Source organism: Electrona antarctica (genome assembly GCF_951216825.1).
Source record: "Electrona antarctica genome assembly, chromosome: 5".
Taxonomy (NCBI): Eukaryota; Metazoa; Chordata; class Actinopteri; order Myctophiformes; family Myctophidae; genus Electrona; species Electrona antarctica.
In genome coordinates, this window is record NC_136810.1 from 46,759,990 (window position 1) to 46,774,724 (window position 14,735).

General features: G+C 44.2%; 2 protein-coding genes across 2 annotated transcripts in view; one reads left to right on the forward strand and one right to left on the reverse strand.

Moving 5' to 3' along the window:
• The first annotated feature begins 147 nt into the window (after window positions 1-147).
• On the forward strand, window positions 148-7,253 carry znf276 (zinc finger protein 276). Its single transcript, XM_079502038.1, has 11 exons — window positions 148-724; window positions 2,032-2,341; window positions 2,528-2,589; window positions 2,718-3,143; window positions 3,756-3,837; window positions 4,147-4,230; window positions 5,255-5,374; window positions 5,729-5,804; window positions 6,000-6,117; window positions 6,270-6,369; window positions 6,463-7,253. The coding sequence occupies exons 1-11, from the start codon at window positions 496-498 to the stop codon at window positions 6,713-6,715; spliced, it is 1,860 nt and encodes a 619-aa protein (XP_079358164.1). The 5' UTR covers window positions 148-495; the 3' UTR covers window positions 6,716-7,253.
• Window positions 7,254-8,049: 796 nt separating this feature from the next.
• fanca (FA complementation group A) overlaps window positions 8,050-14,735 on the reverse strand; it is a 37,535-nt gene continuing 30,849 nt past the window's right edge. Inside the window, exons 33-42 of the mRNA XM_079502037.1 lie at window positions 13,260-13,319; window positions 13,050-13,154; window positions 12,505-12,620; window positions 11,649-11,814; window positions 10,755-10,817; window positions 10,403-10,508; window positions 9,268-9,343; window positions 9,019-9,169; window positions 8,802-8,900; window positions 8,050-8,614 (exon numbers count right to left, since the gene is read on the reverse strand). Coding sequence (XP_079358163.1) covers window positions 8,516-8,614; window positions 8,802-8,900; window positions 9,019-9,169; window positions 9,268-9,343; window positions 10,403-10,508; window positions 10,755-10,817; window positions 11,649-11,814; window positions 12,505-12,620; window positions 13,050-13,154; window positions 13,260-13,319 — 1,041 coding nt within the window. The 3' untranslated portion in view covers window positions 8,050-8,515. The remainder of the gene's footprint in view (window positions 8,615-8,801; window positions 8,901-9,018; window positions 9,170-9,267; window positions 9,344-10,402; window positions 10,509-10,754; window positions 10,818-11,648; window positions 11,815-12,504; window positions 12,621-13,049; window positions 13,155-13,259; window positions 13,320-14,735) is intronic.

Consider the following 14,735-nt stretch of genomic DNA (forward strand, 5'->3'; position numbering starts at 1 on the left):
AGTGTTGCCAGATTTTGCGACAGAAATAAGCGACCAGGTCTGAAAACACGCCCCAAAGAAGCCAAGCGGAATGATTTCAGTCACATTTTTTAAACATTTTACCCATTTTTGTTTTTGACAGGTGGCGGTAGCCGGTAGGTGGCGCTGCGTTCCTTTCCTGCGTTTGTTTTCCACTGCCAGACAACTTCCGGGTTACTGTCAATGTTTACAACTGAGAGATCAGTTCAAAACAGTTTATGGATGATTCCTCCTGTTCCTAAACAACACTTTATGTCCAAATATACATACAATTATTCGCCGCAGTGCATATTCGTGTTAGGCACGCGGGTTCCATACAATTGCATTATTATAAGTTATAACGTTAATTGCCCACTACTTTAAGACGCAAGAGGCAAGTTACGTCTCTCTCTGCTTTTAGCTAAACTGCTAACGTTAGCGAATGAGACACCTTTTGTATAGCAGTCCTCCGTAGTTAGTCTGCAAAAGTTTGGAATTATGAAGAAAAGGGGCAGACGAGTGCGACTCCCAGATACTTCTCGACCGAAAACCAAGTCACAGACAGTCACCGTTGACGAGGCGAAGAAACCATCTGGAAACCGAGGGAGACCCAGAAAGACCATCACCCCGCCGACAGCCAGCCTCCACCACGGTAATGGACCAGCAGACAAGAAGACTGCTGCAGACGAACCACAAACGCGGCCAGAGAACAGACCAAAACCATCTGGTATGTTTTTAAGTGCGAGTCCTGTGTGCATGACTATATAGAAGCTATATAGAAGTTAGCTCTGGTCCATAGCTCTAACGCATTAGAGCTATATAGAAGTGTCAATGTGTACGTCTCTAAATGTTTTGATGAATTGAACAAGGTGGACCCTCTTGTAAACAAGTGTACTGCTTAATTGGGTCTTTGTATTGAGTTTGTGCTTGAAATGTACTGTAACTGTTAAATATTTCAATCAATCAATGACATGCATGATCCAGAGATTGTAGCATACTGTACAACAACTGCCTGTTGTTTATACTTTTGACACTGTTGTACTTTATTGTTACATCTTGTGTACAGTTAGCTCTGGTCCATAGCTCTAACGCATTAGAGCTATATAGAAGTGTCAATGTGTACGTCTCTAAATGTTTTGATGAATTGAACAAGGTGGACCCTCTTGTAAACAAGTGTAATGCTTAATTGGGTCTTTGTATTGAGTTTGTGCTTGAAATGTACTGTAACTGTTAATAAATATTTCAATCAATCAATCAATGACATGCATGATCCAGAGATTGTAGCATACTGTACAACAACTGCCTGTTGTTTATACTTTTGACACTGTTGTACTTTATTGTTACATCTTGTGTACAGTACAGGTATAAGACTAAGTACAACTTGTTTTTCTTTCTGGCTTCCTTCAGACAATGCAGCAGCATAGATAACAACAAACAGCAACAATAGCAAAAAGATGGGATAAAGAGTGCAAAAAAAGAGAAAACAGACTAAAAAGACGGACTCTCATCATGATCTTCACTAATTAGGCTATTACCTACATAAACAGTGCATACGTTTAATTAATCTTGACTCAGGCCCAGCAAAAGACTGCCCTCATCCGGTGGAGACCATCTAGAATCGACACAGGCGTACCCTTGCTTAGCCGCAATTTGATTTTTAATGGGTTGAATCTAAAGTTGCAACACCAGCCATTCACAGCCCATACAATCAAAAAAAGAAAAGTCCTATGTGATTGTATTAAACAACAAAAAAATCGTGTGTTGCAAATTGCGGCTAATGGTGCGTTCATACTGGCTGATGCAAAAGATTCAAAGCTACACAGCATATTTGTAGCATTGTATCTTTGTAGCTGAAGTTGAAACCAGATCAACTTTAATGTAGCTTTGTAACTGTTGTAGCGTTTGCAGCAGCTACAACGTGTGAATGCAGCATAAGCCTTGTTGAGAGAAGCCAACTAGAAATAGGCCCACCCCACCACGATCCATTTCTGACTCCAAATTCAGGAAGCACTACTCTGTTTTCTGTCTGTACAGGTAGACTACCCACTGCCCTGTGTAGGCTCTGCCACGGGAAGTTCTCACCACGGAGCCTGCGTCACGCCTTCAGGAAGTTGCCTCAGGATTCGGCCGAAGACGAGTCGGACACGATGGCTCAGCCGCCGCTGTTTTTCCACACAGATTTCCAGCGGCTGGTTGGGGTGCCGCTGGACCGTGACCCACGCTTATCCGAGTTTGTCTGCAAAAAGTGCCACACCAACTTCTACAAGTGCCACAGCATCTTGATCAGGTTCCTGCAGAGAGTCAACCTCCCGCCAGCTGGTGATGACAACACCAGAGCAGGCTGGTGAGTTACAGTAGTCAATAATATTCATGCAGGTGCATGTTTGTACATGTTTGTGTGGGATGCTGTTGTGTGAAATCAAAGAAGTGACTAATAAAAATTGAGAGGAGATCTAAGGGAAGAGGGTCACATGATTTGACAATTGGATCTCTCATTACCAGTGCCTTTAACAAATATTGTCTTTTTCAGGAAGAATATAAAGTTTCCACAGTTAATGGTGAACTCAACTCAAGTTAGTGGTGACTCAACAAGTAAGCAAATGCATTTCTCTACTCGGATTTACTTGGAGTCAATCAGCAATTGTCTCCTTATCTATTTCATGTTATTATTCTCAAATTCAACTACCAACCTGAGCAATTTCTTTTGTTTCATCTCCTAGCACCATCGTCCTTTACCTCAGACCCCAAGTGCCTCCACAGTCTGGTATCCTGGGCTCACCACCACGGGGAGGCCTGCCAGTCCTGTCCCAATCTGAAAGAGGTGCTGGAGGGCCATTGCTGGGGCTCCATACGTGCTGTCTGGGGGTGCGTGGACGGTCACAGCTACGCGATGGACACTCAGAGTGCCACGCAATTTCAACCAGGCAGTAACCATGGACACACTGGTAGTTTCAGTAGCGGCAGTCTGTTAGGGAGTGCTGATGAATTCAAGCCTTTGTATGTGGAGGCGGAGGAAGTTGAAGATGAGGAACGCCCACCACGACAAAACTTCAGAGAAAACCTGGCCCTGCAGCCCAGCCCAGCTGCAGTGACACCCCAGACTCTGACCTCTGCACTGACCGACGGAACTGCCACCTGCACAGATGGTGAGGTGCAAGTCCAAGAGCTTGTTGTCAAATTATCTTTCAGCCGGACAACTTGTGTGCTACTTTCATCCATTGTCTTAGTCCCTTTTTGAGTGGTGTAAACCACTCCTACAACTGGCTTTGTTAGTCTGTGCGCAAAAAATGAGCATGGTTGCTACGGTCACCCAGTTCACCCGGGTGTGATTTCATTACGTCAGAGCTGATTTCATTACGTCAGAGCTGATCAGGCTATATAATACCTTACACCACTCAGTTCACACGGGTGTGATTTTTTATAGTGACGGTTGACAAGTAAATGCAGCTGAAGGTGTGTGCGTGTGTGCGTGTGTGCGTGCGTGCGTGCGTGCGCAGCTGTCCATGCTGGCACATAATAGTAATACCTAAATGAAACGAGCCCAAACAAGATCACCTTCATTGTCATTTCATTTACCCATCAAAATGGGTGATGTGTATCATAAGCTTGTACTGTTAAATATACAGCAATTTGTCTCATTGACTTTACCGCAGTGCAAAGTGTGAAACGCGTGGTGTATATGGACTAGACTAGAGGATTTAAGTGTCATTGTTGTCATGATGCATAGCTTTGAGTTTCTTTCTTCTCCCCATCATTAGAGTTTCTGTGGAGTGAGCAGGCGCCCTCCCCTGCTCCTGCACAGCTGGAGGACAGGACTGTTGATAGTGACCTCTCTGACAGGTCAGTCACATACTATACACAAGCTATTTTTAATCACCATCACTGTCCTCAACTCATCTTCTCTCTTCACTCAGTTCTATTGTGTTCTTTTTCCAGGGTCTGACATACTGTAAATGTTATTTATACTGTATTTTAGGCTTAAATGTAGGCTTACATTAAATTTGGTAGCTTAGCGTGTTAGTCTATTCACTATCTAGTAGCAACTTAATGTACGTAAACAACGTGGATGAGTGATAACATTTGAACACCTCTACAAGTTCCATGGTGTATAGTTGTGTATCCAGTCCGCCTGTCTTTCTGTGACCACAGGGACATGTCGATAGTGGAAGAGTTAGAAGACAGTAGAAAGAGGGGATCCTCAGACGATGAACTATTTCAGCCTTACCCCAAAAGGTGAGGTTATTGTGCCTCAGCTATATTCTAGAATAACGATACTATGGATTCACATTATCATCTTAAGAGTTATTTATACTTTGTTGCAACGTGACTCTTTCACTCACAACAGTAAATAAGTAGGCTTAGGTAGGTTCCCAGTTAACACCTTGGAGGCGCAAGACGGAGATCACCGTCAAGTTCAAGTGCACGGTCAGTTGCCCGAGACGGAGATTGATAAAAACGACGGAGATTAATGATATCAAAACCGGTCGCATCGCTCCACAGCCTAGGAGCGCTTGTTGCCCAATCCTCGGTGTTGCACAACAGTGACACGTCATCGAAAATGTTAAAACATTCAAAACTCGCGATCTAAATCATCCCGTCTAATTTTGAAAAAAGATCCCGTCTTAGACCGCACTCCAGTCGCTAGTCGCGATAGATTTATTCTTACCTCCCGTTGTTGTCGATCGACTCTAGAGTGGTGTGGCTATTGTTAGCTGCTACACAGACATTCACAACAACTTCCGGTCCGCCGGTAAAAGTGGTCCGGGCGCTATAAACGATGGGCACATTTTATTAATGGATTAAATAGGCCCGAGCCCTCAAGGTGTTAACCGGTCCAGTGTATTCATTTATTTTTATGTACACAGACAGAACTGTTACATGTCATTATGAGACCTGCTGGCAAGCTAAAAATAGACTACAACGTGCCGACAACATTGTGTTTACTCAACTAAATGCATCTTGTATTGCAAATTTGCAATATAATGTGATTAACAGTGGTTGTTTACAAATCGAGCCGTGCACACAAATCGAGTGTCAAACCTCTCAATTGAGAATACATAATTATTGTCAAGTGACACTTGTCAAGGGTTGTGCAAAAAAGTATAGGCCTCTTGAACCTACAGACACTGATGTCACTGTCCTATACTTGGTACATTTGTTCTTGGGTGAATTATTGTGCTTCAGCTACAGTATATACAGTTAAGTTGTTCTGTTAAATTATCACAATTATTATTTCTCATTGGCACTTCTCTCCAAGGCCTCGCAGGACGACAGCCCCCAACAAGAGAAGACAAAGTCCAAAGGGCCCTCAGGAGCCTAAAATCAAAAAGAAACCAGGACCCAAGCCTGGTTGGAAGAACAAGTTCAAACCTAAAGGGTACAAAGACACATTTGTTTATATCTAATCTAAGACTGCAATGTCCTTTTGCACTGAATAATCGATTATTTGTTTACTGATTGTTTATGTGGATTATGGCTAAAAAAAGAATATAGATTGTTGGTGCTGTACATCTGTCTCTCTCATCTGTCAAGGCAAATGGCCATCCAATAGCCAGCTTCTGCTCAAGCTTTGTTTTTTCCCTCTTTCTGCTGTCACCAAGTGGCAAATTGTTGGGGATTTGGGGATACAGAGTTAAGTGTCACAAGACGACTTGGGATTTGCCGTTAGCTGTATAAATATAACTGACTTGACAGGTTTACACTGACAAAGTAATCATATTTGTATTCTCAGAGAAGAGCTGCCCAATATCTACAAGTGTCCATATCAAGGTTGTACTGCTGTCTACCGAGCTCCTGATGGTTTAAAGGTCAGAATGAAATACACGACATCAATTTACTGTTCAAGATTATACAGTATATGCACTCAACATTTATCTCAATATTTAGTAACAGGACTCCACATGTACTGTATCTTAGTGAATCTCGTATTACTACACACCAACAGCTGGTCATTATTTTACAGTTGTATAACTAATATGCAACATCTTTGTTTAAATGTTCAGAAGCATATAAAAGAGCATCATGAAGAGGTGAGGGAGAGACCCTGTCCACATCCAGGCTGCAACAAAGTTTTTATGATCGACCGTTACTTGCAGCGACACGTGAAGCTTATCCACACAGGTATGGTCCAAGACATTGATTCCAAACAAATGATTAATAATGGTAGTTAGTACTAATTCTGGGACAGTGCCATGGCATTCGTTTCGTTGCATGGGGTATTTTGGATTATATCTCTGTTGTGTGTCTTATGTCTTTCACCTATGTGTTTCCAGACCAGAGGAACTACATTTGCGACCAGTGCGGTCAGACCTTCAAGCAGAGAAAGCACCTTTCAGTCCACCAGATGCGACACTCGGGGGCCAAGCCACTACAGTAAGCACAGATAACCCCCACAGCTAGTGTGACCCACTGCAGGTGACGATGATAATTAGCAATAATCATTGATTATTTTAATAATTCTTACAGGTGTGAGGTGTGCGGGTTTCAGTGTCGTCAACGTGCATCCCTGAAATACCACATGACCAAGCACAAGGCGGAGGCTGAGCTGGAGTTTGCCTGTCTGCTTTGTAAAAAGCGCTTTGAGAAGGCCCATAATCTCAACGTTCACATGTCCATGGTTCATCCACTCACACAGGGAGACAGCCAGAGACGGCACCAGCAATATGGCGATATTCAAACCATTACAGTAACCGGAGAAGTGATACAACAAGACAGATGACAGTCTGTTGCAATGCTTAATTTAAGTCAGGACCCCAAATTAATTGCTTGTCTGTATCTTGAGCGTCATCACACTGTTTTATTTCTCAAGTTTCCAAGGCAAGAATAAATGTATTGCTTTCCAGTGCTAGTAGGACTACAAATCAGTGCCTCTGTTGCTGGGTCTGATGTGTAATGGGAAATACAGTGCTGTGAGAAAAAGTAAATGCATCCCATCACGAAAACCTCTCTTGCAAGAAGCTACTTGGAGCTAGCAGTAAACCAATATGGAGCAAACAGTACTGTTACATATTTTTCAAATGTTTGCATTTGCAAGTGGTAAAGTACTTGATTTGGTATATTGTGCATGAAGGTTCAATAGTTGGTGTTGCACTATTTGTCAGTCAGGGAAATTTTCAATAAGGAAATATTCCTTTTTTGTTTAAGTCATGGCAAAGTATGATTTTCCTTTAGGTCCTATATTTCACATCAATGTTTTTGCATTGTTTTAAATGAAACGCAAAGCCTCCATCGGCTTAACAGGAGTTGTAGTTAATATTTGGACTGTGAATTTCGATTTGTAACCTTAGTTGTACCCATTCCATGGTTTTACATAGACTGTAATGCAGCTCAGTGGCCTTGTGGTTAGAGTGTCCGCCCTGAAACTGGGAGGTCGGGGTTCGATCCCCGGCCGGGTCATACCAAAGACTGTAAAAATGGGACCCAATGCCTCCCTGCTTGACACTCGGCATCAAAGGGTTGGATTGGGGGGTCAAATCTACTAATCAAATGATTCCAGAGCGCGGCACGGCTGCAGCTCACCACTCCAAGAGATGGGTCAAATGTGGAGAACAAATTTCACTGTGGTAACGTGTGTGACTAATGATGTGACTTTGATTTATACTCTACTTTGCATGCCTTGTTTTTTTTATCCCGATCTAGTCATGCCAATCCCCCCTCCCCCAATGTGTCTGATTGGCTCCCAGACAGGCATAGTTTTACTGAGGTTAGGTTTGGGCATAGTTACAAAAACGAGGACTGTCAATCACAGCAACTACTGGCCAATCACAGCGGCGCTTCACTGACAGGGAGTCGGACATGGGGAGGAACACGCTATACCCCAACCCAGAGTTGCTAAAGCAGAAATGGAGAATGCCCACCCATCAACATGGCCAGTTGTGTTAGTTGGAGCACCTGGCCAAGCCTGAGGCACCAAGCAAGCCCCAGTCTCCACAGTGGAGCGCCTGGCCAAGCCTGAGGCACCAAGCAAGCCCCAGTCTCCACAGTGGTGGGCAGGAACCTTAACCCTGTGCGATCTGGAGTGGACACCCCAATATTTTAGGGTTATGGACCGTAATTCCAGCAAGCATTATGTATTATGGTCTATAAAACCACCAAATGAGTAGTAATTGTGTGTTCCCTATATTGTAAATTCTTGTGCACACGGTTGTGCAGAATTATTCAAAGTAACATTTTGTTGAATGTTAGATACATGTTTTTATTAAGTTATTGCAATGCAAAATAGTCTTTATTGTAAACATTGAGAAGGGCTTGAGATATACACATCTATTGTATACTTATGTCTGTTGTGAATTATACTCACGTTAACTGTAAATAAACGCAGTGTGGAAATGTTTTTTGTAGTTGTAGCCTATATAACAGGCTTAAGACATTCAAATAAATAATGCAGGGTTGGGAAAGTAATGGACAGGCATGGCTTGTGGTCATACATGTTATGAGAACAAGGAAAAAGCAGTGATTTGGACCAGGTCCCGAGCAGCCCACCCAAACATCCACGTAGGCTAGTTTCATACCCTGGTGTTCAGAGAAAGTCCATATCGTGGCTGAGGCTGTCGGAACTAAAGTGAGACTGTAGAGCTGCTGCCAGTTCTGGGTCCAGCGCCGCACACTGGGACTCCAGCTACAAGAAAGCATAGAAGGACCGGAACATGAAACGAGCTGGGTTTCTATTGTGTGTCCGAACTAGTGCAGTAACCGTTGTCAAGAGTACTATGACATCAATGCCTATTGTAAGTCTATAATGGCCTCCCAGTGTGGATGTGTGCTTGTATTAAATGTTTGCGTACAAATATGTGCATGTTGGTCACCTGACGAAGTTGACTAGAGGAGAGAGCGGTAGAGGAGGTCTGTGAGATTGTCCTCAGAAGTAACTGCTGTGCTCTCCTCAAGATCTGGGTGAGATCCATCTGACAACAATATGACAGTTTTTAGAGAACTGTAATGACGTATCATGCTCCATTTTTGCAGCCGTGCATATGTTGCCGCTTTGATTTATCTGACACCAACCCGAGCACAGTCAGTCACCTGATTAGCAGTGGTCTCTGTGGTTGCACTAGATGGCTTTCCATCCAGGAAGAGAGTGAGCAGACTGCTGTAACAGAACACAGCAGTATGGAGAAAGCCTGGACACCTGGCAGCCCTCTCTAGCAGCTCAGCACTCTGCTCCAGCAACAGACTAGAGGGGAAACACTTATGTTAGCTTATACATGATACAGCATACTACATTTGATCACACAAAAATTAGATCGACTAGAAACCCTTAGGTAGACTCACCTGTAAAAGGCCAAAGGCATCAGCCTTGTGTACTCATCTGGTGTCACCATGGTAACTGACTGGTGAAGTGCTTGTTCTAGTTAGAGAACAGTATTCAATACAACAGTTTATCAACGTGACCAAAACACCACCCAGGCAAACCAGCCTACACTGATTCCTCCCTCCAAGTCTGTATTAAACTGATAAAGCGTAACCATGTTGCTGACAGCCTTGCTCTACCAGTTCAACGGATTCATATGTTATCAATGCATAAATACATGTTATCAAGACGTTATCATAGAGACGTTTTCAGCGATGGCGCTTGGCTGTGTTCACTTGGACTGCACGGATGCAGGGCAGTGCAGACATAGCCTGGTAAACCACTCCCACTGCAGACATGTCGGGGGCATGGACAGTAGGGGGGACTAATATTTACTATTCTGTGCCTATCAGTATGCAACTCGAACGCCGCTGAGTCGGCTCTGGTGGCCGTCGCAACGCTTGGCAGGGCGACTCCCTCGGCGGTGCCTCACGTGGCTCAAGGCCACCAGAGACGCCGCGCCTCCATCATGGTCACAAAAAGCAAGCTCCCTAACGTGTCACTAGTATGTCTGATTGTCACATATTGAGCGTCGCAGTCCCGACCCCGATGAGGGCACCAGGAAATAATTCCCCATTCATTTTTGCCATTGACATTTCCAAAAGTATTTATTTAAAGGCATTTAAGCCTCGGACAAAGCCAACAGCTGAGTTGACAAATCATGACAAACACATTTTTGGGGGGCTAACAAAATAGTACTTTCTAATTATTTGTTCGGCCCAAATTTATTTTATTGTCATGATTTGTCAACTCAGCTGTTGGCTTTGTCCGAGGCTTAAATGTCTTTAAATACTTTTGAAAACGTCTATGGGAAAAATGAATGGGGAATTATTCCCGTTTCCCTTGTCGTTCTGAAAGGGGGCGGGACTGCAACGCTCTATAACAAGCTTCTGATCACGGACATATTCTTGATTATAGGCTGATAACATTCGAAGGAGGTTGTGGGTTTGAATCCACCATGGTGCATCCGGCTTTGTCGAGTGCTGCCCACAGATAATGAATACATTTGAGCGAGGAGATCAAACATTTGACATGACATTATAAACAATACGGTACCAGTTTTTGGACACTTAAAGACGAGTAGCCAGTCAGGAGAGTCTACCAGTCTAGTCAGGATGTCTGTACACAGCTCCCTGGCCCCCAGACAATTCTTCTTCACCTCCTACACAAACCATTAGACACAAAAGAATAGAACGCAATTCTTATATAGCCACTGAATGTGACAAAAAAAGAGCCTCTACCATAGATGTTTGACCATCTTTTATTCTCTGCATTACCCATTCTTGGGTATTATTGGTAGGACAAAAGGAATTCATGACATGGATAGTTACTGTATAATCCTGCAATTTGCACATATTTGTTACTCTAAGAAACTGTGCGTGTGTGTGCATGCGTGGTGGGGCAATACCTGAGGATAAAGTAAGGTTGACAGAAGGTCAGTTACACACAGGAAGAGCAGAAAAACTAGAACCTGGGAAGGACAAATGAGAAACAGATTAACACGGTAGGAAAAAGTGGAAAACACAGACATTGTAAGCAACTCGAAGGCAGTCATGGTGTGCACCAATGCCCCCAGTTTTCCACTATATTTAATATTCAATGGTTAATTATTATTAATAGTCATTCTGCATGTTAATAAATATTGTGCATTACATTCACCCATTCACACACACACATTCGTACACTGATGGCAGAGGAAACCAGGCGCCAACCTGCTCATCGGGAGCATTTAGGATTTCAGCGTCTTGCTCAAGGACACTTCGACACCAACTATGGGGGAGCCGGGATCTAACCTTCCGGACACTCTACCCCTGAGCCACTGTCGCCCCTGATCGCACCATCTGCTGATTTACTCACCAGGCTGGCCACGAACACGGAGTAGATCCGAGTAGATCTGTATAGTTTGTAATTTGCTAGAGACTCAGCGGGGCCACACGTAATCATTGCCGCTGCCCAAATACATCTGTAGCAGTCTGTGACCATTTTGCATCATTGAATGAACCTTGAAAGCAGCCATTTTGATAGATGAACTAAAATGTAGGCGTTTCTGTGTCCATGCTGGCACACAGTCAGTAACAACTACATACAACACAATTAATGCGAGTGACCTTCAGCTGTGTCTCCCAGTGCATTTGTGCGTTTGACTGCTTTATGTGCTATGTACAGTATCTGCTTGCTTTATATGATCTACACTACACTGACTGTATGTGTATTGGTGTTATGTATTGTTCCTGCTAAATATATGAATATGAAATTAAATGAATATGTCTGCTGGAAAATAAGCAATTGATGGCTTTTCCACCTGCTTGTATTGCCTCTCCTTCACTTGTCCCAGCATCTCCAGGGTTGCCCTGAAGTCATGGTTCTTCTTCTGTCCCCCACCAACGCCTCTCCAGGCACAGTGCAGACTGCTAGCCAGTAGAAGGGCTGGACCTGAAGGCATCTGTGATGGCGTGACCTTCACTGAACTGCGAGGGTTGAAAAAAATACATTCTTAGGCAGAAACAGAGTTCTGAAATTAAGTGGTTGTTGTTCTACACACGCTTTAGTTTAGTACATACTTAAGGTCCTTTCAGACGGGCATCGATTAACGGAGATGTTAATCGAGCAACGACAGGTCTGCGACAACGCATGCGGAAAAAAAAGCTAAACAGAATCCAGGTCTGATCAGTCGCGGGCGTGTGCACAAAATGAGCACACGCGCGACAATTTCACGGGACCGCGCCCACGTAAATACGCTTGCGCTGTCGCCCATTGACTTCTCTGCGTGTACAGAAAGAAACCCACAGGTCTCATTGAAAATGAATTACTAGGCGTGTTAATCGCTGCCGGTTTGAAAGGACCTTTAGAAAGAAATTCCCTCTTTAGTTTAGAACTAAACAAACATTCAAATATACCTAATGATGATAACCCAATATATATAGCAATGTGATAGCTAATAAGGGGTAGCTGCTTGCTTAGAGCAGGTGGGGGTGGGGGGGTGGTAGTGGTTGATGATAATGATTTATCATTTTAAGTGTGGTAAATAAGTTAAACTGCAGCCAAGTCATGTTAACAGAATATAGCACTCTCATCATGTGGGGCCCACAACAAACAGGCCCTCTATTTAATTTCAAGAGTCTTGTGCCTTGGTTTGAAGGAGCTGTACCGGTTCATACCTGCAGGCCCACTGGTGACAGTCAGCCAGGAGCCGCAGCTGCTCTGGGAGAGGATCTCCGTCCATCAAATGATGCCACAGTGATGTCAGAACAGGAGATAAACAGCTCCACCAGTGCTACACAACACACACGCACGCACGCACGCACACAGTACATATTTTGTCAAGCTACGTTGCCTTAGTCACTTGTGTGGCAGCCAGACCTTTTGCAATAGCATATGAAGTTAAAAAAGGGTCTTGCTGAAATTGTTATAAAGTAGTACAAATAATAATGGTCAATTTCTTCAAACAATTACAAAAGGTGGCATTTCAGTTCATGACATTAAAGAGGATTGTTTTACTGTGTGTGCAAAATATGAACAAGCTGTGGTTAAGTGAAGTAATGATGAGAGTAAAGACTGGAGCAGCTGTGATGTGTGGGGCTATACTGTAAATGGCTATTGCTGTATGTAACCTACAGTTTAGTCACTACTCACTAGTCAGACAACAGTCTTTAAATGATTAAAGGTATTAAGATAAGCACAGTTGTAGAAGAACAGACCATACCACTGTAGAAACTAGGAGCAGAGGGCAGTGGAGACTGATCTGAGACCAGGCCTTGTTGACTTCTCCAGATGAATGGTCACAGCTCACACTGGCACTGAGCACACCCTGGAGGTACGAGGGCATTCGTAACTATTGCAGCCAGCCTTGTGACATTTTCTCTGTACACGGAAAATGGGCTTGAGGGCAGATTTGATTAAATTGCTAACTCACTCTCAAGAAGTGTGCCGTTATGTGGTAGGGCAGCAATCCAGCTGGAGAACACACCTTCCTCTGATGCATGAAACAAACAAGAGGACGTAGAGACAGAGAGATGGACAATACATTAACACAGAAAACCATGGCTGCCCGTCATCTTACTTCCGACATATACAGCATGTGATGAAGAGTTTGTTTGGGATATTCTGACTGCCTGTTCATGCCCAGCTTTCACGTCATACTCCAGGTTAAGGTCACAATCATTAAGGGATAATATAAAATATGTGATAATAATATTATGTGTAGCAAAGAGGCTCTAGCGGTTATGATGCTTTACCCGCATGGAAAATGGAATGCTGCGTGAAGGCCAAAACACAGGGTGACGTTGATTCCCGGTTGTTTTGACTTTAACCAGACGAACTCACCTGGTGCTGGTTGACATGTTCTACCAGGGTCTGACAGTCCAGTGTTCTCATCCCTCCCTTTAACCAGACGAACTCACCTGGTGCTGGTTGACATGTTCTACCAGGGTCTGACAGTCCAGTGTTCTCATCCCTCCCTTTAACCAGACGAACTCACCTGGTGCTGGTTGACATGTTCTACCAGGGTCTGACAGTCCAGTGTTCTCATCCCTCCCTTTAACCAGACGAACTCACCTGGTGCTGGTTGACATGTTCTACCAGGGTCTGACAGTCCAGTGTTCTCATCCCTCCCTTTAACCAGACGAACTCACCTGGTGCTGGTTGACATGTTCTACCAGGGTCTGACAGTCCAGTGTTCTCATCCCTCCCTTTAACCAGACGAACTCACCTGGTGCTGGTTGACATGTTCTACCAGGGTCTGACAGTCCAGTGTTCTCATCCCTCCCTTTAACCAGACGAACTCACCTGGTGCTGGTTGACATGTTCTACCAGGGTCTGACAGTCCAGTGTTCTCATCCCTCCCTTTAACCAGACGAACTCACCTGGTGCTGGTTGACATGTTCTACCAGGGTCTGACAGTCCAGTGTTCTCATCCCTCCCTTTAACCAGACGAACTCACCTGGTGCTGGTTGACATGTTCTACCAGGGTCTGACAGTCCAGTGTTCTCATCCCTCCCTTTAACCAGACGAACTCACCTGGTGCTGGTTGACATGTTCTACCAGGGTCTGACAGTCCAGTGTTCTCATCCCTCCCTTTAACCAGACGAACTCACCTGGTGCTGGTTGACATGTTCTACCAGGGTCTGACAGTCCAGTGTTCTCATCCCTCCCTTTAACCAGACGAACTCACCTGGTGCTGGTTGACATGTTCTACCAGGGTCTGACAGTCCAGTGTTCTCATCCCTCCCTTTAACCAGACGAACTCACCTGGTGCTGGTTGACATGTTCTACCAGGGTCTGACAGTCCAGTGTTCTCATCCCTCCCTTTAACCAGACGAACTCACCTGGTGCTGGTTGACATGTTCTACCAGGGTCTGACAGTCCAGTGTTCTCATCCCTCCCTTTAACC